Consider the following 24,135-nt stretch of genomic DNA (forward strand, 5'->3'; position numbering starts at 1 on the left):
TAAAAAATGTCCACAAAAAGTTACCCAGCTCTTCTGTAACAAATTAATTTGTTTCATGAAATGCATCAGAACGGAAAGGACATTGTCATCTTTTTTATTTTAAATACATGATTTGCTATTTAAGGCTCCTTTTCTGCTATTCTGCTATACAAGCGTAAGCTCAAAATGACTACTCCTGGAAGGTAAAACCAAGCCAAAGGGAAAATAACTCCCAATTCGGTGCTATACAAGAAAATATTTCCTGTGCACATTATATTACATGAACTGGGGGTGGATGTTCTCTGGAACTGATTCACAGACTCCCGCCCTTAAGGAAGCTCTCCGTTCCCGAGACATTTGCCATTGTATCCAATGGACCAGAACACTTATCCAGTGAACACAGCCTGGCCGCAGGCAGCCAATACTCAGGCACAACGTCGGCAGGAGATGAGTTAGTGGCTTTCCAGTGGTGATCCCGCAGCCATATTTGTTGTTTTTTTTTGTCAGAAAACCACGCACTGATAATGGTTTCAGGTAATATTACAAAAGATATTTTTTTTTTGGTCAGAATATATGGAGCATTTGAGTATTTTTAATAAGAAGTAATTACTTAAGCTGCCGATCAATTTATTCTCCTGTGATCTATCTGCGAATATCCTGCTCCCTGGGTTCACGTAAAGGTGACCGTTCAATATATCCTTCAGTCGGTGAAACACAACAGCTATAATATAACCTTATATTACTAAGGGTTACATTGTCCATTGTTACAGCATTCACCTCAGCCACAGTCTCCTGCTGAGAACACTGCAAGAGATATGTTTGTGCTCATTTGTTCGCAGAGCTCTGGCACAGCTGGGCTCAAAAAGGTGTGCCAGAGCCTGCTATAGCAACCAAAGGATGCTCATTATATTAAAACTCATTACAAATTTCCTTAATAGTTGGAAAAATAAAAAATAAAAGTCAGTAAGTATTATCCAATACTACAGAACGGATTTATCAAATAAATAAATATCTTTGCTGCTCCTTACCACATATGAAAGAATGTAAGAACCGTAGGAAGTTCCTCAAATTACCTTTAAACTGAAAAGACAGGTATTTCCCATTTTTTTTTTCTTTTAGCTTTGAGCACTTTGTGTTCTATTTACTAAAGTCTATCGGCCGCAAAACCAGTGCAAAAACCAGCACCATATTGATATTCATATGGTGCCTGGTGAAGGCCTGCTAGGTGGCGTATACAACTAGAGAGAAAGTATCCCACAATAGCACTGAGGTGTACCAAACACGATATACATTTTATTCTAACATTACACATTTAAAACAAATTTGTTATAAATTTGTGTGATGATGTTAGAATAAAATGTATATTTTTTTGGTATACCTCAGTGCTATTGTGGGACACTTTTACTCTAGTTGTCTATATTATTTAGTCCCCAGCACCAGCTTGATGTTTGGAGCTTACGTTTGCTGATTTTGCTACCAGTTTATTATTTGGTCTGTTGCAGGTCTCTCTTTTCGTTGTTATATATAATATATGAGCTTTACCCCTCTCCTCCAGGGACCCGCCAGTTTGCGAACCACCCCCTCCTCCAAATTTTTTGTTTATTTTTATACTGGTTTTGACACTAAAAAATGACAAATATGGCCGCGGGATCAAGAACATAAAGTCGCAATGTCATCTCCTAATGTTACATGTTTCTATGGGCCGCAGGTGCGAGACTGACACCGCAGCTAATTTCAGTCCACCTGGAAAGTATTCTAACCCGTGAACAGATCTGCGCATCGACTGTGATCGCCTCCGCGGGAGTCTTTCATTTAGGAACTCCAGAAAAAAATGTCTCTGGAAGACTTCTTATGGCATAACACCGCTCAGTAACTATGGGCCTACATCTTTCTTTCACCAGATGTCCTATCATCTTTCACTATAAATGCACATTTTCCTCTAACAGGATTGTATAATCTGCCTTCCTTTTGTAGCATTTGGAGAAGATGAACTACTTGAGTCAAAGCACGAAGCCCACCTCGTAATATAATGCAGGTACAGATGTGTTCTGTTACTGGCAGCATTACTACGCAGGGCTACATTACACAAACTCATTTCTATGTTCATACATTTTACACATTGGACAATTTTTTTTTTTTTTTTTAAAACAGCGCTATACATATACATAGTGGGCTGAGGCAAATGATTTGCACCTGGTTTTATAAACGGTACATGTATACTGTAAGTTTAAGCAATACTAGAGAAAAGCAATTTTCTGTTAGAAATACTGCACGAAAACAGCAATTAATGAAAGTGAAAACATCTGAAGAGCGACTCTACTTGTAGCATTATTCTACTCAAAGCTCATCAGCATCAGAATGGTGCGTGTGCAGCCACATTTTACAATATATACGTTGCGGGATGTTTCCGTGAGCGTGCATTTCCTGCTGGTTATGCATGAGATACAAATGGAAGCTGCTTTCATTCTTTATTTAAGAAAGCTGCAGGTGAGCACAATTGTTGGATCAAGGACTGTGTTTCTAGTTTATGATTATGGGCCATATTTAATAAGCAGTGCTTCTCCATAAGACACCTCCTGGTGCCAGTAAACCCCTTCTGGTTCATTCGAGTGAATGAGTTCAAGTGAATAAGTTGTCTTTCAGCCCCGGTGTCTTTTTCGAGAAGCACTTTATTGTTCTGTGAGCAGGAAGTTAAATGAAGAAAAAGAATTTCCCAACCAGCATCCGAAAAATGCTATGCATTGAGTATTATGTACAAATATTATGTACGAATATTATGGAAATCTTACTTATATTGTACAAAAAGGTAAATTAACTGGTATATTGTCTTCAAATGTATTCCACGTAAACACAGTTCAGCTGGCTTTACCAGTTTGCCTTCTATTTAGATGTGCGATTAAAGTAATGTTTAAGTTCTCCTAATGTAGTTCCATCGCATGGATTGATGTTGCATTGACCAGGCATGAATTAATGAAAATAAAAGATGGTGCAGAATCCCAAGAAGTGGGTAATCTGATTTAATGCCTGCAACCCTGGGTTTATGTCCTTGGTGCACTGCAATAACTAAACACACTGGAGTAAAAACACAAAACTTGCCAGCGGCAAATGAATGAATACATATGAAAACTAAATGATATGGTAGGACTTATCTACATCACTTATCTATGCAAAATAAAAAAAAAAGCTGTGTGTGCTGTGCACGCGCATAGTAAGTGAAACTTCTTTGACTTTTGTCACAGAAATTGTATTTGTGTTGGTGTTGGTGATGTTTTAATTAAAAATCAAAATACAATCTCAATGACAAAACGCAAATAAATTTGACTTAGAATGCGCGTGCTCGGCACACATCCCCTGTATTAGCTATTTGCACTAAGTGTGAATTCCGCGTGTGACAGTGTGCGTGTGACTGAGAGTGTGCGTGTGGCTGAGAGTGTGCGTGTGGCTGAGAGTGTGCGTGTGGCTGAGAGTGTGCGTGTGGCTGAGAGTGTGCGTGTGGCTGAGAGTGTGCGTGTGGCTGAGAGTGTGCGTGTGACAGAGAGTGTGCGTGTGACAGAGAGTGTGCGTGTGACAGAGAGTGTGCGTGTGACAGAGAGTGTGCGTGTGACAGAGAGTGTGCGTGTGACAGAGAGTGTGCGTGTGACAGAGAGTGTGCGTGTGACAGAGAGTGTGCGTGTGACAGAGAGTGTGCGTGTGACAGAGAGTGTGCGTGTGACAGAGAGTGTGCGTGTGACAGAGAGTGTGCGTGTGACAGAGAGTGTGCGTGTGACAGAGAGTGTGCGTGTGACAGAGAGTGTGCGTGTGACAGAGAGTGTGCGTGTGACAGAGAGTGTGCGTGTGACAGAGAGTGTGCGTGTGACAGAGAGTGTGCGTGTGACAGAGAGTGTGCGTGTGACAGAGAGTGTGCGTGTGACAGAGAGTGTGCGTGTGACAGAGAGTGTGCGTGTGGCTGAGAGTGTGCGTGTGGCTGAGAGTGTGCGTGTGGCTGAGAGTGTGCGTGTGGCTGAGAGTGTGCGTGTGACAGAGAGTGTGCGTGTGACAGAGAGTGTGCGTGTGACAGAGAGTGTGCGTGTGACAGAGAGTGTGCGTGTGACAGAGAGTGTGCGTGTGACAGAGAGTGTGCGTGTGACAGAGAGTGTGCGTGTGACAGAGAGTGTGCGTGTGACAGAGAGTGTGCGTGTGACAGAGAGTGTGCGTGTGACAGAGAGTGTGCGTGTGACAGAGAGTGTGCGTGTGACAGAGAGTGTGCGTGTGACAGAGAGTGTGCGTGTGACAGAGAGTGTGCGTGTGACAGAGAGTGTGCGTGTGACAGAGAGTGTGCGTGTGACAGAGAGTGTGCGTGTGACAGAGAGTGTGCGTGTGACAGAGAGTGTGCGTGTGACAGAGAGTGTGCGTGTGACTGAGAGTGTGCGTGTGACTGAGAGTGTGCGTGTGACTGAGAGTGTGCGTGTGACAGAGAGTGTGCGTGTGACAGAGAGTGTGCGTGTGACAGAGAGTGTGCGTGTGACAGAGAGTGTGCGTGTGACAGAGAGTGTGCGTGTGACAGAGAGTGTGCGTGTGACAGAGAGTGTGCGTGTGACAGAGAGTGTGCGTGTGACAGAGAGTGTGCGTGTGACTGAGAGTGTGCGTGTGACTGAGAGTGTGCGTGTGACTGAGAGTGTGCGTGTGACAGAGAGTGTGCGTGTGACAGAGAGTGTGCGTGTGACAGAGAGTGTGCGTGTGACAGAGAGTGTGCGTGTGACAGAGAGTGCGCGTGTGACAGAGAGTGCGCGTGTGACAGAGAGTGCGCGTGTGACAGAGAGTGCGCGTGTGACTGAGAGTGCGCGTGTGACTGAGAGTGCGCGTGTGACTGAGAGTGCGCGTGTGACTGAGAGTGCGCGTGTGACTGAGAGTGCGCGTGTGACTGAGAGTGCGCGTGTGACTGAGAGTGCGCGTGTGACTGAGAGTGCGCGTGTGACTGAGAGTGCGCGTGTGACTGAGCATGTGCGTTTGACTGTGCGTGTGACTGCGTGTGACTGCATGTGCGTCTGACTGTGAGTGTGACTGAGTGTGTGTGACTGAGTGTGCGTGTGACTGTGTGTGGGGGTCTGGGGGGGTCAGTGTGTGGGGGTCTGGGGGGGTCAGTCAGAGTGTGTGGGGCGCTGGGGGGGTCAGGCAGTGTGAATTCCGCGTGTGAGTGTGCGTGTGACTGAGAGTGTGCGTGTGACTGAGAGTGTGCGTGTGACTGAGAGTGTGCGCGTGACTGAGAGTGTGCGCGTGACTGAGAGTGTGCGCGTGACTGAGAGTGTGCGCGTGACTGAGAGTGTGCGCGTGACTGAGAGTGTGCGCGTGACTGAGAGTGTGCGCGTGACTGAGTGTGCGCGTGACTGAGTGTGCGCGTGACTGAGTGTGCGCGTGACTGAGCGTGTGCGCGTGACTGAGCGTGTGCGCGTGACTGAGCGTGTGCGCGTGACTGAGCGTGTGCGCGTGACTGAGCGTGTGCGCGTGACTGAGCGTGTGCGTGTGACTGAGCGTGTGCGTGTGACTGAGCGTGTGCGTGTGACTGAGCGTGTGCGTGTGACTGAGCGTGTGCGTTTGACTGTGCGTGTGACTATGTGTGTGCGTGTGACTGCGTGTGCGTCTGACTGAGTGTGACTGAGTGTGCGTCTGACTGAGTGTGACTGAGTGTGCGTGTGACTGAGTGTGACTGAGTGTACGTGTGACTGAGTGTGCGTGTGAGTGTGACTGAGTGTGCGTGTGACTGTGAGTGTGTGTGGGGGTCTGGGGGGGTCAGTGTGTGAGGGTCTGGGGGGGTCAGTCAGTGTGTGTGGGAGTCTGGGGGGGTCAGGCAGTGTGTGTGGGGGCCTGGGGGGGTCAGGCAGTGTGTGTGGGGGTCTGGGGGGGTCAGGCAGTGTGTGTGGGGGTCTGGGGGGGTCAGGCAGTGTGTGTGGGGGTCTGTCAGTGTGTGGGGGTCTGGGGGGTACAGTCAGTGTGTGTGGGGGTCTGGGGGGTTCAGTCAGTGTGTGTGGGGGTCTGGGGGGCTCAGTCAGTGTGTGTGGGGGTCTGGGGGGGTCAGTCAGTGTGTGTGGGGGTCTGGGGGGGTCAGTCAGTGTGTGTGGGGGTCTGGGGGGGTCAGTCAGTGTGTGTGGGGGTCTGGGGGGGTCAGTCAGTGTGTGTGGGGGTCTGGGGGGGTCAGTCAGTGTGTGTGGGGGTATGGGGGGGTCAGTCAGTGTGTGTGGGTCTCTGGGGGGTCAGTCAGTGTGTGTGGGGGTCTGGGGTGGTCAGTCAGTATGTGTGGGGGTCTGGGGGGGTCAGTCAGTGTGTGTGGGGGTCTGGGGTGGTCAGTCAGTATGTGTGGGGATCTGTCAGTGTGTGTGGGGGTCTGGGGGGGTCAGTCAGTGTGTGTGGGGGTCTGGGGGGGGTCTGTCAGTGTGTGGGGGGGTCCGGGGGGGGTCAGTCAGTGTGTGGGGGGGTCCGTCAGTGTGTGGGGGGTCCGGGGGGGTCCATCAGTGTGTGGGGGGTCCGGGGGGGGGTCCGCGCGGGTTGCGCCCGGGTTTTTGTACCACCGCTTCCTGGGGGGCCCGCAAACGCCCGCGTCACTGGAGGGCTGAATGGCGCCGCTGCCAGCCGCTTCTGCGCATGCGCGGCATGGCAGCGGTAGTGGAAGTTAGGCGGGCCCATGTGTGGGCTGGGAGGGAGGTCCCATTGGGTAAGGAAAGGGTGGGTGGGGGGCTGTCCCGGTCGGGCGGTCTCTGCTGTCCCGAGCAGCAGACGGGGACACATGTCAACAGCCGTGGCAGCGGGCGGGGAACGGCGCCGCTGCCAACCGCTTCTGCGCATCCGTGGCTTTCCTCCAGTCCCCATCATTACTGAGCATGCGCGGCTTGGCAGCGGATGTGCGGGGGGAATGGCGGCGTTAGGAGCGGCGCCGGCGGCTATCGCCGCCGCCGCCGCATGTTATCAGCCATGTGGGGGGAGCGGGGGCCATTAGGAGCGGCGCCGACGGCTATCGCCGCCGCCGCCGCCGCATCTGATTTGTGGAGCGGGTGTGATGTCAGTGTTGGGGTCGGGCTGAGCCAGAACACAGCCCGGCCTCAACTGCCAGCAATGACGTCACATCCGTTTCATTTCTGTCTCCACAATTCATTTTTGCCCCAGTTCGAATGAGGTGCCACTAAGGAAGTTTCACTTCAAAAACAGGGCTACATTAGTACACACTGGCTGTCCAGCTTTATCTCGTCATACAGATTGGTGTCACACTTATCATGGTAAGAGATTGTTCTTCAAATGAATGAACAGAATTTGTTTCCTGAGGCACCATAGTCACAGGTACTGTATGACTTGAATAGGGATTCTGCAAATATTACTTAAAACCATCATCTGAAGTCCCAAGTCAGAATGCCGACGGAACCAGACACTTAGCTCAGATAAGAAACTTCAGATCCAACTGGGCACAAAAAAAAAAAAATAACTGTTACTAAGAGTGTGTCCATTTAAAAAAAAAAAAAAACACATTCAGCTTCGTCTTATTTTTGTCAGTGGCCATGTATCCATATTTACCATCACATGGAAGATGAACAAATGTACTTTTTGTACTTGTAAGAATTTAGCTGAATACATTAAGGTCACTGAACTGACAAACGCATTCTTAATAATGGAATAGGCAATTTTCTTATATAAAAAAAAAATAACAATTTCATTGCCAGCCATGTTTTCAGTTATAAAGAAAACAATTTTCTTGGTTACAGATGGAGGCAGCAGCAACAAAAAACCTCTGTTGTAAACATTTTAGAGATGTTGTCACGGGAGACCAGGACTAATACCAGGGATCAATATCGCCAGCCACAACACGAGAGTTTATAAAATTAATTGATTGGAAAAGTATATCCACAACTATACAAAACACACAAACACCACACATACCCAACTGGGGGATACCCTGCATAACTAGTTGCAGGGACATCCTTGCAGAGATTGCACCTGTTCTCTCTTCTTGTCCAGTGCCTACAAGACTGGTTTTCAGGCCTGAGACCAGCACTGGAGTGGACACTGCAGTTTCTCCCTGTCACAGCAACACCTTTGTAACTCTCTGCAGGCTGTCTGCTAGGGGTCTCCCTCTCTACCTTTTTATACACTTAAAACTTAATATTACAACACTCAGGGCAGGTGCTGCCTACATGCCCAGGCCCTGATTGGTGGGTAGAACTGCAACATAACATTTGCAACATAACAGGGAAAGGTCACAGAGCTTTACGGTAAAGTCATATTCTTGGAGGGTCAAACTCCACCACAGCAGCTTGGCGTTATCCCCTGACACCCACTGCAACCAGCGGTGTGTTCATCCTGGCTTGTCTGTGAACAAACTCCCATACCTACCTAACAACTCTCACACCTGCTTCCGTTGGGAAGCCGCGAGCTGGCACCCTATTCCTATGTCCTCTACAGAGCCTCCCCTAGGAGATTGGCAGAGCTCTGCTTGCCACATCTCGCGATGGTGGGCTACACATTGCCATCATCACCGGACCACTCACATGATATTCTTTTAACGTGTTGATGTGGTAGCTCCGATGTCTACCTAACTCCTGATCCAGAGCCACCACATAATTTGACTCGTTCACCCACAGGATTACCGGATACGAGCTGGACCAGGCAGCTAGGATTTTGTTCAGACAAGTTGGCTTCAGAACAAGCACCTGCTGCCCTGGGATGAACTCTCTACTATGGGCATTTCTATCATACCAGTGCTTCTGCCTGGTCTGAGCTCCCTTGAGGTAAACCTGCACTAAGCACTTCAGATCTGCCAACCAATCTCTAAGCTCCACTACATACTGGAGCATCGTTGCATCCGTTGTGGGGGAGCTCGAAGGGTGTGAAACCGGTAGACTCCTGTGGCATCTCCCTGTATCCGAACAGTAGGTGCTGCAGGAGTGCTTCCCTGTCCCATCCTTCGGACTCCACAAATGCCTGCAGCATCTGCTTCAGGGTGCCATTGAACTGCTCACACAGTCCATTGATTTGAGTATGATAGGGGACCGTGGAGAAAGGTCACCCTGCACACATTCCAGCGACTTTGGAGCAGCTCACTCATGAACTGTGCTCCCTGGTTAGTCAGGATCTCACTAGGAAAACCTTAAAAATACTTATCAGCGCCTCGGCCACCTTCCGGGTGTCAATGGAGGAAATAGTTACCGCCTCCGGGAACCTGGTTGTAAAGTCCACGACTGTTAAAATATATCTTTTCCCTGACCTACTGGGAATCATCAGAGGTCCGATGATGTCTACCGCTATCGGCTGAAAAGGTTCCTCTATCACCGGTAGAGGCTTAAGGGGGGCCTTCGCCCGATTGCCTTGCCTCCCCACTCGCAGGCAGGCATCACATGTGCAGCAGAACGCTGATGCCTCCCTTGACACCCCCAGCCAGTAGAAACTCTGGGTCAGTCTGGCTCTCGTACGGGTAACCTCGATGCCCTGCCAGCGGGATCGCATGTGATAAGTGCAACAACTGTGCGCGGTACTTTGTAGGTACCACCAACTGACATTTGGCTGTCCATGGTCTGTCCGGAGCTGCCGGGGCTTTTTCCCAGTATAACAGTTCACGGCGCCACAGGATCCGGACTCGGAGGACGATTCAGCAGCACGCTGACTCATGCCCTCCAAGCTCGGGTTCGCCCGTACGGCATCCCGGAACATCTGGCTCTGCTCCAGCCTACGTCACACAGTCAGGGATATCAGTCTCAGTAAAGGCAGGTTCCGTTCAACTTACTGCTGTGGCCACTTTCATTCTAACATTTGCCCGTAATTTCCCGGGGCTTAGTTCGGCTGGCGCCAAACTTGGCCGCGCGCCAGCCGCATCTCTTCCCTGCACTCCCTCCCCTCGTGCGCATCTTACTTTCCCCTCCTGACCCCCTGGCTGCTCCTGCTCTGCCCCTGCATTTTCCCCGTAACCCCACTTACCCCGCTTCAACCTTCAGGGGATGTCGGGGAAGCGGGCACGCCATGTGACATCGGCGCCACAGTGACGCGCGGAAAAGCCGCGTCACCCTGCGCATTGCACGCGCACTGCAGTGGCGGCCGCATTACAGTCAGCTCGGCTGCCACTGTACCAAGTCAACCTTCTCTGGAACGTCAACGACTGGGGGTTCCAAGGCCTGGGAAGTGATGGGTTCAGGATTGGAACCTGAACCGCAGCAGAGTCTGGGATGGGACCCAGCGACTCTGGCTCCACATCACTGCAACTACAGCATCGTCCTACTCGTAGCTGCATCGGAGTTGACCCAAGTCATTGCCCAACAGTACAGGAGCATCTAAGCCGGGCAGAGTGCCAGCATTGCAGATGCCTTGGCCCACGCCCCAGTCCAGGAACACTCGGGCCACTTGGAGAGATTTGCTACCCCCACCCGCCAGAGACCCTCATCCCCTCTCGGGTAAAAGGTGCTCTGGTCCGACCATATCAGGTCAAACCAGAGTAACAGTCGCACTGGAATCCAGCATACCAGCGGTCGTCCGTTCATCAATGGTCACCTGTTGAAGGTGCTTGATCTGGACATCCATGGGACCAAGACTGACCGTGGAAACCTGTGTAGCTGGTTCGACTGGAACAAAGGGGTTGGTCGCTTGGGTCGCTGCGACTGGCATCGGGAATGTAGGTGAGGGTGCTGGATCGTCTGGGCTGCCTATCCAGGTGAAGCTGCCATATCCCTGATTCAGGGTGCCCGACTGGCACGGGACCTCTGACTTCCCAAGGATGATCGGGTGGGTGCATGAGCAGCCAGGAGCTGGAGCAGGGCAACTCGCTGCCTAGATCAGCTCACACCAGATGTATGCTGGCATTCCCATTTCCACTGCAGACGGCTCCGTCGAATCCTCCCCCGACTCCTCACTGGAGTTGGCTGGTAATTCCTGAAGTCTGCTTCAGGGCTGGCCAGTGCTTCAGCTCTAACCCCTCAGTGCTGTGCCTCATACGCTAGCAAGTCGTTGATTAGCTGCGTCTTGTTGCGTTTTCCGGTAGGTATTCTGCACTCCTCACACCGGAGTACGATCCGGTCCTTGGTCCAGGACCGATACTTGGCTGGCATCCTTGTAGTCTTGTCTGTACATTTACTAAGCTACAGGGTAAGGGTGTGCCTCTGAGTATATTGTACAGTTGTAACTCTGAGTTCTGTTGTCTTCAAAATAAAGGCCTCACTCAGGACAGATATTCCCAGAAGAATATCGGTGCTGAGCCTGGTGATACCACCACTAACACCAGAACATAGCCTGTCACAGGAGACCAGGACTAATACCAGGGATCAATATCGCCAGACAGAACACGAGAGTTTATAAAATTAATTATTGGAAACGTATATCTAAACTATACAAAACACACAAACACCACACATACCCAACTGGGGAATACCATACATAGCTAGTTGCAGGGACATCCTTGCAGAGATTCCCCCTGTTCTCTCTTCTTGCCCAGTGCCTACAGGACTGGTTTTCAGGCCTGAGACCAGCACTGGAGCGGAAACTGCAGTTTCTCCCTTTCACAGTCACACCTCTGCAACTCTCTGCAGGCTGTCTGCTAGGGGTCTCCCTCCCCACCTTTTTATACACTTAAAACATAATATTGCAACACTCGGGGCCAGGTGCTGCCTACATGCCCAGGCCCTAATTGGTGGGTAGAACTGTAACATAACATTTGCAACATAACAAGGATGTAGGGAAAGGTCACAGACCAAGTTGCAACAATTCTCCTGCAAACATAGTAACCCCTGATTCCTGAGGTGCTGGTACCAAGCAAAGACATATATATACACATAACATATAATACAATACCAATGTATTACTGACAGGTAGGGGTAATGGCAGACTTAACCTTTATTAACAGCAGCCATATTTACCCCTACGTCACAGATGTTACTTCTAAACTCTGCAAAAATGTATGAAACAAAGTTGCATTTTCCTAGGTTTTGCTGAAAAATCATGTCCAAAAATTAGATGCACAACCTGGAACCGATAGCCCCTAAATTCCTCGAATAAATATCTATGCTGCATTTATATGGTTTTTGCTTTTGTAACAATTCTTGGCGGTTCATAAATATGATTCTGAAATTTGAAGTGAAAAATTAAGGAGTACCAGGAAACAGACATCTGCTGACTTTTACTTGAAGTAATAATATATTAGCTTCCCGGACAGATAAGGCAGACATACAGTAAAGGCCCATATTTACTACGCTGTGCTATTCTATATTTATATCTACATTTTCCAGTGCTGGAAGACACATTACAGCCCATTCAGCGCTGGGTCTCTTATGTAACAGCACTACTTACTAAATATATAATAGCCAGCATAAGCCACAGAACACATGAACAAGTCTATAAATCTATTTCTACTAAGGGAAGGACAAGAAGTATAAAATAAAGTAATTTGGCAACTTACAATGAAATGATTGTTAGACAGGGTTTCTTGAGAAATAATGTGCACAAAGCCAACACCAGCTTGTTCTTTTGTGAGCGATATAGGAAGAGAGAAAGAGAGAGAGAGCAGGGTCTTCAGTTAGATGTACAGTGACCTTCCCCAGATAGCAGCCTGTTGACTTTAACCTATACAGTAGATCATCCACTGAGACAATTCAGTAGTATAAAAAGGACTACAGGAGACACAACAAATAAACACATACAACTCTGCACAGGCAACAAAGAGAATTTATAGCGCTATCAGTCACACAGTACCAGACTGTGAAGATTGTTCTTTGTTGCAGTGGTTACAAAATAAAACGGAGTCTCTCAGGCATAGAGAGGACACTCCTCTCTTCGGGTCAGACAGCAGAATGAATCCAGGAGGCATTGGTAGAAGTTCTACTACACAATCATTTTGCTGTGTCCCCAAAATTATTTAAAAGAAAAATAAAAGTTCTTAAAGGCTTGCAGTGGTGATCTGTCACACAGATGTTTCCAGCCCTGACCTGCTGAGGTAAGAGTCCGCGCCGGAGCTATAGCGCGTGTTGGAATAGCCAAAGAAGGATGGGAGTTTTAAATAATCATTGCTTTGCCAGTGAGTGAACATCGCTTTTTTAGAAAGAGAATTAGACCTGGTGGCTGCAGCACTGTTGAATTCGTTACTTTGGTAGCTTGGGCTCGGCAATGAGGATAGAGGTGTGAACTCAGAAACCTGGTCCCGAGACTGCCTGGAAGCGTTCTGTGGAGATAAGAGAACAAGTCAGTACGTGGCAATATATGGAAATCCATGCACAGCATTGTATATTTCTATCCTATGCACAGTAATGTATAAGTATGCATGCAGGCACATCAATATGTTGTATACAAAAAAGCTTGACTTTTATATTTATGAATAGCAATGCAGATCTATGCATGCACAGTACAGCAATGTATAATGTATGCATGTACAGCACTGTGTACATGCTGTCCCATAAGTAAAGAGGTCAACAGGGTAAAGGAAGGTTCTGTTGGAATATATAATAGACAGAGCAGAATGTTTCCAATGTGTTCTCTTAACAATGCACAATTATACTACTGTAGTCACTTAACCCACGAGAGACACTGCAGTAGTGTAACTTACCCTGATTATTAATGATAAGAACATTTCACACTATTTATATAATCCCTATAATCACCTGTATTTGGTTGCACCACTTATTTGGCCCTGTAGTAATGGACATCGTGTATTCCATGTTAATCCCTAAACAGTACACACTTTATGAACTATTATAAGTTTGGCAACTAAACTATTGCACCTGAAAGTATACAGTATGTTGTAGTTAAGTCAAAACAAATAGACATTTTTGAATTTAAAAAAAAAAAGAGACAAGCAGAGCAAAAAACTTTGGAGGAAAAATGTGCAGAGTTTGAGTGCAGAATAGCACACCAAGAGAAGAATCCATACTAGCCACGCCTATGTAATAGAGTTACCTATGCAATGCATTTACTGCACTTATCTCTCAGCAGCAGTGGATTCTCCCAGAAGTGGCCCTTCGATGCTCGTCACTGCACTTACAGCTGACTTTTGTTTCAATATCTTCTGCAAGGATGAGGAAAAACACTGAGACATCCATTGATATCCAAGTTTAGCGATTCACATCACTAATGAATTTGTATAGATTAAAAAAAAGCGGCATGTATAAACATTTATAAGGATCATTTATCCAGCAAAGGCATCGTCAGTGACTGAGCACTTGGATAGCAAAGTCTATATTTTGCTGTCTGCCAAACTGCTCTCCATAATCCTGTATTTCAAATATAAAATTTGGGATTACACATATATATTTATACCTTATTTTTTTTTTAAAAATAAGTTTTTAATTTTCTTCTAAATGATGTGCACATCACGAATGGAAAATATTTTATACACAGTCTTCCTTTTTTCCCATCTCCAAAGTACGACTCTGTTGTAATCCCAGTCTTGTGTGAAATGGCTTTTTACGTAGGCAGCAGCAATGATATATAGTGCTATGGATGGACGATCTATAAAATTGAAGTACTGCTCAAGGGCAGCTGTTTGTCTAAGAGAGCATGGTAGGACAGGTTCAATAGTCCATCTGATTTGACCTTCAGATTTGCACCAAGCGCTGAGGTAGAACAGAGTTGATGGTTAAATAATGACGACGTGCTTTGTTGTTAGTTCAAAAAAAGCAAGCAAGTGGTTTTGTAAAAAAAAAATATATGTATATGTTGGTTCCGAAAAAAAATATTTGTACAACTGAAGTAGTCTATTTAAAAAGAAGATAAGAGAAACAAGCATAAGAGTAGTACGAGTAGTATGTAAATATGGGTTTCTCAAAAGCATATCAATCCTCCAAAGGTTTTGCGGTTCTGCTGTCTGCCTTCACTGAAAAGTTTTCTCGTTCACACATTTCATGTAGAAGGAAAGGGGAAGGAAGTTATGGATTACAGACACCCTACCAGAACTGCAACCAGAACTGCAACCAGAGGAAAAAGCATTTTAAGATGTAATCTCTTTTGTAATTATTGGGATGTTTTCAAGCTAAGGGGCTTGTTTTATATCCATTAAAAGAGGCAATCCAAGCGGCACTTAAAATAAATTGTTTTAATATACTGTATGTAGCCTTTGATTACGTTTATTGAAAACTAACTACTGTAAGCCGCCGATCGATCCGGTTTCCCGTGGTCGATCAGCAAATATATTGCTTCGCAGGGTTCACTAAATGGCCGCCTTTCATTTTCAATCAATCCTTCAGTCAGTGTAACTCAGCAGCTACAATGTATCCTTATATATCCTAAGGTAACATGATCTATTGTTACAGTTTGCAGCTCAAACTGCTGGGAATATTGGCAACAAATTATCCCAAACAGGAAAGTGTTACAAAGGTCTTGCACTTTGCTGGAGAGGTGGGCTAAAAGCTGCTACAGAAATCAAAGGATGCGCATTATATTAAAACTCATTAAAATGGCATGAAGTTAAATGAAAAAAATGCCGTATCATCTAATACTACAGAATTGATTTATTTTAAAAAAAAACTAAACCACGTAGGATATTGCATGGATTGCATCTTTAAGTGCCAGTTCTGGCCATTATCGGCCAAAAGGTCCCTATTTTAGTCAATAGGGAATATCTGGTGAAAACAGCCCGGTCAGCCTCTTTGGCTGATAGAGAATAAACCCCTTAGTTTTTTTCTACATCCTCTGTGCTAAACTCCACTGCAGCTCCGCTTAACATACAGTATGTTCACAGACAATTCAGAGTTCAATACTTTACCTTTGCAAATTTAAGGCAGAAAACTAAACATTAGGAAAATGTGTTGCAGAATGTGTAATGTTAGGATTTATACTTTGCTGAGGAAGAATGTGATTGCATTTTAAGGAGCTGCACTTTGAAGCAAATTTTGGGGGCGGTAACAGGTGTGGAAATTTTTAAGAATCTGCAAATAACTGTTCTAACATTAATATTTATTCGAAATATATAATAAATAGATTTCACAGTGAAATATGCAATCGTAATCAAAGTAAATGCAAAGCCAATTTGTACAAGAAAAAGTAGATCAGCTAAGTGAGACTGTGCTATCAGACACAAATTACTATACTTTTATTTGCATCTATACTTACTTGCAGACCCCTTCTACGAGACAGGTGAAACTTCAGAATCTCTGATAGCTATAAGTACCGGACATCAATAGTTCAACTATAATGATATTTAGTGGTATTGAGTTTCATTGCTTTTTTATTAACCTTCAGTATCACCTACTAATTAAGTAACCATAAAAAGGTCTTGAAAGCCACACTGTTGTTGTAGAAGGAGCCTATTAATTATGTACGGGGTAACTTTACCCTAGAATAAGGGGAGAAATTCAATGTAGTATCCAAGAAAAGGACCCACTAGAAAGACACTTATAACCCGAATCAAGAAAAAGGAAGATTAGAAAAGCCACTGTCATTATTGATCGGTCTGCAGAGGAATTCTTGTTCATGCAAAAAGTCAGAAATAATGTATCACCTTGAGGTCCATTAGAAAGTTATATTGCTGGAAGTCTGAGATAGCATAAAGATGGTGGACTGCTCAACAGAAAGGCACGGCTGTTTAGTCTGTGAGTTCCCCAGGAGATGGCAGCAGGTACCCACGTGCATCATTAATGTTTAAGCAAGGTAGCAGTTATTTACGCAAAGCAGGTTGAAAGACAGGAAAGGAAAAAGGAAGGGGAGAAAGAAACACAAGGGATACATTGGTTAAACACCAAAGCTTTGCTAATGAATATTAGCGCAGTGTACAGAAATAAAAACCTCAGCATGGTAATAATGGTATTATTATTATTGGATGTTACTATGGTAATAATGGTATTATTATTATTGAATGTTACTATGATAATAATGGTATTATTATTATTGAATGTTACTATGGTAATAATGGTATAATTATTATTGAATGTTACTATAGTAATAATGGTATTATTATTATTGAATGTTACTATGGTAATAATGGTATTATTATTATTGAATGTTACTATGGTAATAATGGTATTATTATTATTGAATGTTACTATGGTAATAATGGTATTATTATTGAATGTTACTATTTCTGTTTTTTTCTCATCAAGGCTCTCACTCTTCTTTACTTTTTTTTGCACATTTTGTCACTTTAGGTCTGAAGCGGCATTTCAGGTTTATAGCAAGACAAGTGATTACAATACACAAATATATATATTTCTAAGCAATGAAATTGTGTTTGCTAATTAAAAATATTTCAGGCATCAGGCTTTCCATGACTTATCCTTCCTTTAAAATGGAGCCGGCATTATACATTACGTTCTCCAGCTGGGTAACCCGACATTAACGGTTTTTTTTTTAACATGAATTTAAGCAATACCATATTCTAAGGCAGTGGTGCTCCCAGTCCCCCTCCCAACAGGTCAGGTTTTCAGCATATCCCAGATTCAGCACAGGTGGCTCAATGCCTCTGAGCCACCTTTGCTAAAGCTGGGGTATCCTGAAAACCTGACCTGTTGGGGGAGGGGGTGAGGAATGGAGTTGAGCCCCCCTGTTCTAGGGCATACTGGCATAATGGTACAAATGAGGGCGATGGATAAGAGGTTCTGCCTGCAGGTGTCATTTGTATTGCATGTTAAGCATGTTATTTCTTCTATGGATGGGGAAAACTGTTTAGAAATTACATATATCATTTATTTGAAGGAAACTCCAAAATAGTCGACACTGTATTTATTAACCTCCTAAAAATTGAGACTTATGCTCCAGTCTTCCTCAAATGTAAGAAACGTCATCATCAATCTTCTTATGACTGTGACAGACGTATTAGCCCGAGAGGTGCACTCTACCTCAGATACTCCAGACTGCTAGCCATAGGGCAGGAAGAAAAACAATGGCACACGAGGTAGGGCTTAATATAACCTATTATAATACATATGTACACAGAGTCAATCAGAGTCAATCTTTTTGACACAGTATTGACTAACATGAGTGGGATACATGAAAAATAAAATATTATTTGAGAATGAAGCACAAGTTGTTATAATAGGATATGAAAGACAACAATAACAGGATGTCTATTATGCATTTTAATAGATCATATTATATTATTCCTCTCAGAGGGGATAGTGCTCTGTACAGAGAGAGGGATAAATAGACAGATAGATAAGTGGAGTAGATAGATACACAGATAGGAATGTGTTGCAGTAAACTTGTTTGTTTCCCTGTCGTTGAATTGTGAACTCATGTGCACTCTGTGTTTGTACTGTACTGAACCTTGGTATGTTCAATAGGCAAAGTGATTATAATTTATACTTTCAGATAGCAAGGACTATATATATATATATATATATATATATATATATATATATATATATATATATATATATATATATATATATATATATATATATATATATTTTTTTTTTTTTATTTATTTTTTTAAATGTATTGCCTTTTAATTATTTGTGGGGAGAAGATGTAATGCACTCATAATGTGCCAGCTCATTGGGACCTGGGGGTAAATCCCTGCATTTCACTGTGCTTTATGAACCAAACATTATATTTCAAGCTCGACATGGTAGGTAATTGGCCCTGCTAAATACTCTGTACAGCTTGTTGTTGTAGGGCACATTTTACTCAGTGGGTACCAAAGCATACTACAATTCTTCTATAAAAATGAATAATGAATATAAGAGTGCATATATGCACTCAATCTTTTCTAGAGTTAATAATGCTCCACAATGTTACACCATTCATACGTTATGTGCAATTTTGAGGCCTTAAGGCGGCAAAGCCACTGAATGCCATGAAAACTGATACCATCATGCAACACCATGGAGACTGGCATTACTGCTTACACACATCCCGCCAAGTTATAGGAAGCACTCGGCCCCATCCTGCCAATAGTGGGGCCAAATGAAGGCAGGGGGCCTGCACTTTGCAACCAAAGGATGACCATTTCACAGTTTACATTTGTTGCATTTATTCAAACGTGGCTGCTCAATGCCCATCATTTCCTTTGGGGCATGAATGAATTGCAGGCAACTCTGATAATGAAGGCTATCTAGCACAAAAGAGAAGTTAGACTGCAGTATTAGGGATACACAACACAAATATGTAGAGTAGAAGACTCAGGGTTACTTTTATTGTCACCTTCTGGTCATCAGAATACACAACCTTTCGGGGTATCCCCCCCCCCCCAAAATGTTGTGTATTCTGCTGACTAGAAGGTGACAATAAAGGTAGCTCTGAGTCTTCTATTCTACATATATGTGTTGCATATCCCTAGTGTGGCAGTCTATCTACTCTTTTGTGCCACAGTATATGGACTGCGAGATGAGTTCAGGACACTTGAGACTGCCAGCAAGGGGAGAGAAATAAGGAAACTATATTTTCAAGCAACTATTGAACCCAGAACACAGGCATCCTGTAAGAGAGCAAGGAAACAGTCATTTTAAACGTTGGATTATCTCCATTGTATACACTCTAAAAAAAAAAATAATAAAAAAAAAAAAATACATTTAGAACACACATCTGATACCTGAACAGTATTGGCACATGAATAAGTAGCAGCAGAGAAATTGAACAGAAAGCTATGCATTGAGCAAGGCATTAGCATGAGAGGTAAGACATGAACCATGCTTCAATCGCCAACGTTCTTGTCAACAATATAACTTGGTTTCAGTTTCTGGGAGGAGTTCTTCAACTCTTGTGCGTCATAGATTAAAAATTAAATAAATCGAACAATTGTGTTTACTAGTCATTCTAATTTTTCTACATTCGTTTATTCTAATCCTACACTAGTACAGCTGAAATAACTGTGTGCAGTCAAGAGGTTGGGAGACGAGTTTACCTGGATCCTTTCTGTGGCCGTGGGCCATAGCAGTTTGCATATAACTTTCCTGAGAACATCAGGGAAAAGGCTGACAGTAATGAGGAGGACTATGCCCAGCCAGGCAGGACCGCTGGACAACATTTGCATAAACACATAGTACATCCTCTGATAATTGAGAAAAGGCCTGTAATGAGAACACAAAACCAAACCGTAAACTTAATAACAATGGCACAGTAATAACAGCCTTCCATAGGTATAATACTATTAACTCACTGGCTGCTTTATTCTTTCCTATCTTAGGTATATTAGATTCTATCCAATGGTAACAAAATCAGCTTGCATTGTTTATTCCACCTTATTGGGTTTTGTTATTGCAGTTATGGTATTGGACATCAAATGGTAACGTTATTAAACATATTGAAACAGATCTTAAATGATGAAACAGAAGATGTGTGCTTGTATTGCATGCAGAGTACTGAGTTCTGAACTTTTCCTTGTATAATGCAAAGGGCCTCATTGTCGTTCTCAAAATCAAAATACCCCAGATAATGATGCGTTTAATGTACATACAGTTTATGGCTAAAGAGGATTAGAAATTATACCAAATTCTAATTCATATTTTTATGTGTTGAAAAAAAACATATTACTACAAAGGCAGTGTAGCCCCCTGTAAGTAAGAGCGGGCTACTTCTCCTTCTCCTACTGGAGTAAGCCCTGGTAAGCCAGTAGTGATCATGGGTTTTCCCCCTTCAAGCCCTGCATGGAGTGATAGAGGAGGGGCCCCCTGACTCTGTGCAGGCCTAGACAGAGGGGAGGTCCTGCTGACATCATGAGGGGCAGGGCTGAACTCTATTTAGTGGGCTGTCCTGGTTGTGTGTGGTTCAGTTGGTTCTGTGAGTTCTGAAAGCTGCCTGGTTGGAGTGGAGTGTCTGGCTGGAGAGCAGTGTGTCTGTTCTCTGCAGTGCAAGAACCGTCAGCCTGAAAGTGCTGAGAAAGAGAGAGAGAGATGACCCTGTGAAGGTTGAGCGTTCAACCTGTCAGTCTGTGGAGTTATATCCTGCGAGCTAGGAGTGACATGCTGGTCTGAAGCGGAGTAGGACCCAGCCGAGCTAATGAATGAGCTGAGAGACCACGTGTAGAGTGAGAACGGTGCTTGGAGGAGATACGCAGAGCCCCTCTGAGTAGAGCGGACCGAACTATAGAGGTGGACCAATGCCCCTCACCCTGTTCAGGGGGTGAGGGGAAAGTCATCTAGCCTCACCCAGAGGGCCTACCCTGGGGAGAGTGGAGGCAGGGGTATTGAGGCCCCATCCAGACCATCCTGCAGGGATACAGTCTGAAGGAGAAGGAGAGAAGGAGGGCTTACAATTGGAAGCACTGCTTTAGTGGAACTGCTGAAGTGTATGAACTGCTGTGTACTACCTCAAAGTGTTACCAAGGAATAAAGACATTGCTGCTGTTTTACCTAAGACTGTGTGTGAGTTCTGGAGCATTCACCCTGGGACCAGGGTTCTTTCTCTGTAAGGGTCCTACCCCACATCCCTGGGGATTATAGAGAATGGAGGCGCTGCACCGATGCTAAAGAATGAAGGCGATTACCCCAGAAGCCTGGTCCTGTTGTCCCCAACACCAACGCGGCAGACTCAGGCCCTCCTGTTCCAAGCAGGTGCGCACCACCCAAGTACATGTAGCCAGCCCTCACTACACCCTAGATGGCCATCTGTGTCTCGGGGGGAGGACATGGGTTACAGCAGTAAGGAACTTTTACACATTCACCTATTTTTAGTGAGAACAGTGATAGATTGATCAGATATCGGTATTCTCCTTTAAATGGTTCTCCTCTATATGTTCCTTGTACTAAACATCGCCCAAAAAATTTGGCTCAAAATTGACACACCAAAATCTAATTTTACATTTTAAATCTATTTACTAGCCTTGAATTTTTCAATTTGTGCCATTTTTTGTGCGCACAGAAATGGACTGCGCTGGTGTACAAATTGTAATGTTATGTACTAAAAAAAGTATTTTTCTGTGCACCAAAAAGTATAAAGTGAGTCAAAATCGTCCACCAAGTTCAACGTGGGGTAAACCCTGATATTAGTGTTAGATTCATTATATAGGTTATCAAAACGTATTATTTTTACAGTGCGATTATTACAATAATAATTGATATTTACTAACACTAGTTATAAATAAAAAATACACTTAATTCTATTTTTATTTAAATTGTATTAATTAGGTATTCAACATGACCCACTGTGTCCAAATTTATTTCAAACAAAATGATGCGTTGTATGTATTAAATCTTCATAGATACAATGCGCAGTTAATGCAGGTTTGTATAACTTTTAGCATTTACATGTTGCCGCACTAAATAAATTCAAATATGATCTTAGTGCATAGGTCCCCTATATGTGTATAGAAATTAATGTGTTGTGTATGATGTGTAGATAAGGCTACTAAATCAGAAACGCACCAATATCAGTGTTCAGGAGCTGCAGTAACATTGTATAACTTGCCAATGAAACATTTAAAAGCAATGTTTGATACTTTAACAATCCTTTGATAATCCAAAATCTTCCAAACAGCATGGATTGAATTGTGTCAATTACAAAACAGTATAACTCTGCTTTAATAGTTGATATACTGTAGATGCGACTGCTCTCTAAATTACTCTGGGGTATTTACAAATATTTGCAAATGTTGGGAAGATAAAGTATTCATTTTGTCCTGTATTCACAACAATGATAAATAGAGATAAGCGATCCCGCCCAAATCCATTTCCCGGATATTCTCGCGTTTTACCCCCAAAATCCGTTTTGCGGGTGTAAAATCGCAAATGGATTTGGTCGATTTTAATCCGCACGGATTCACCAAAATCAGCCATTGGATATAATCCGTTGATGGGATCTGTAGAATCCAATCCGTGGATTCAGCAATCCGTGGGCAGATTCTTAAGAATCCTCTAACAGATTGCCGAATCCGCAGAGTGTATTGGCAATAACAATAACAAAATCCACAAAATGCGAATCGCCCTTTTTGAGATTAATCTGTGGACCAAAGGAACCGGCCAATCCAAATCCACCAAAAAAATGTGCCCATCTCTACTGTAAGAAATGAAGTGTGTGGCTGTGTGAGTGGTAGCTGCATCAATTTTGAATTAAATATTGGACAAATCTCGAATAATCAAAGTGCATCCAAAAACATGTTCTCTTATTCAACTCGATTATAATTACGAATATTAAAAGAAGCATTTAGGGCCATATTTACTAAGTGAGGTAAAGAGATGGTCTTTGAATGAGCCATAAAACGCCGTATAATTTGATGCCACCTTTGCATATCTGGCCTTAGTCCCACACATGTCATTCCTATTTCTTCTGTGGTAAGACATGGCAGCTGTTTGTCAAGTGGTCAGAGATGTGAATTTACAAGCAAAGGTTCAATGAATGCTTCAGCACACGACTAGTTTCCCAACACACAGGAAAATGGGCAGCTCCAGATGTAGTAACTGTCCCCGGGGCCACAGAAGCAAAAGTCTGTGGCGCCAGAGACAGTGTCTGCTGTGATTGCGCTGCGGGAGATGGGGGGGTGTGGGCATACTTCCGAAAGGGACCCCCGGCAGCGTTAACCCTCCGATGCTGCCACCTCCGCGGTCACGTAACTGCGGGTGGCAGCGGCACCGAAGACAGTTCGCTTTAGCTGCATCTGTAGGTGAGCTTAATAGTTCTATTCTGCCGTTAATTTCTAATAACGCAATGAAATTGCCATGACAAGGATGGCGAGTATAATATATACACGGATTCTTCTGTGAATCGTCACTACGCCTTTCAACCAGAGTACGCGCAGAGGTTACTGGCAAGATGGAGCGCGTATGTGACAAATAATTAACCAGTGAGCACAAACTGCACCACAAGAACTTTGCAGAACAATACCCATGTAGAATAATAGTTTGGCGTCTGCAGCACAGGGAAAGTTAATAATTAAAATGTGAAGCTTAGGGCACTTTTTTTGTCTAACTCAGCCATTTAACGCTGTACCTTCCACTGCTAAACGGATGTCAGGTGTTAACACAAAAAATGGGGTTAAGTCATTTGTAGATCTTTTCCGTCTGAAGATTAGAAGTTCCCCCTCCTACAGGATGGTTACAAACAGGTGCAGTCTTGCAGCAACGTGTCTGTAACGTTTTGTTTTATACAGTACTTCCTATTCGGAAATCCCCCTTCATTGACTTGTTTTTAAGTCTTATTTCCCAACAGGAACTCACCGGCCCTGTTACTTGATGCCGTTTACTTATGAACATCTGCTGCTGAATAACCCACTGAGAGCAGAATGAAGTCCACAAGTGCATCGCATGACATGCTCAAGGGCAGGGGTGGCCAACTCCAGGCCTCAAGGGCCACCAAAAGGTCAGC

The 24,135-nt window shown here is 44.4% G+C and overlaps 1 protein-coding gene across 10 annotated transcripts in view; it reads right to left on the reverse strand.

The window, feature by feature from the left end:
* ATP11A (ATPase phospholipid transporting 11A) overlaps nt 1-24,135 on the reverse strand; it is a 273,658-nt gene that overhangs the window by 6,988 nt on the left and 242,535 nt on the right. For 2 of the 10 annotated variants that reach the window (XM_075590677.1, XM_075590679.1), the window contains exons 29-31: nt 19,742-19,907; nt 13,026-13,132; nt 12,374-12,438 (exon numbers count right to left, since the gene is read on the reverse strand). In XM_075590677.1, coding sequence (XP_075446792.1) covers nt 12,387-12,438; nt 13,026-13,132; nt 19,742-19,907 — 325 coding nt within the window. In that variant the 3' untranslated portion in view covers nt 12,374-12,386. Of the gene's footprint in view, nt 1-7,072; nt 12,040-12,373; nt 12,439-12,621; nt 13,133-13,863; nt 13,973-16,402; nt 16,492-19,741; nt 19,908-24,135 lie in introns of those variants that run through there. The other 8 variants (XM_075590681.1, XM_075590684.1, XM_075590683.1 and 5 more) reach the window with 5 other exon arrangements.

The sequence above is a fragment of the Ascaphus truei genome, chromosome 3 (assembly GCF_040206685.1).
Source record: "Ascaphus truei isolate aAscTru1 chromosome 3, aAscTru1.hap1, whole genome shotgun sequence".
NCBI classification, from domain to species: domain Eukaryota; kingdom Metazoa; phylum Chordata; class Amphibia; order Anura; family Ascaphidae; genus Ascaphus; species Ascaphus truei.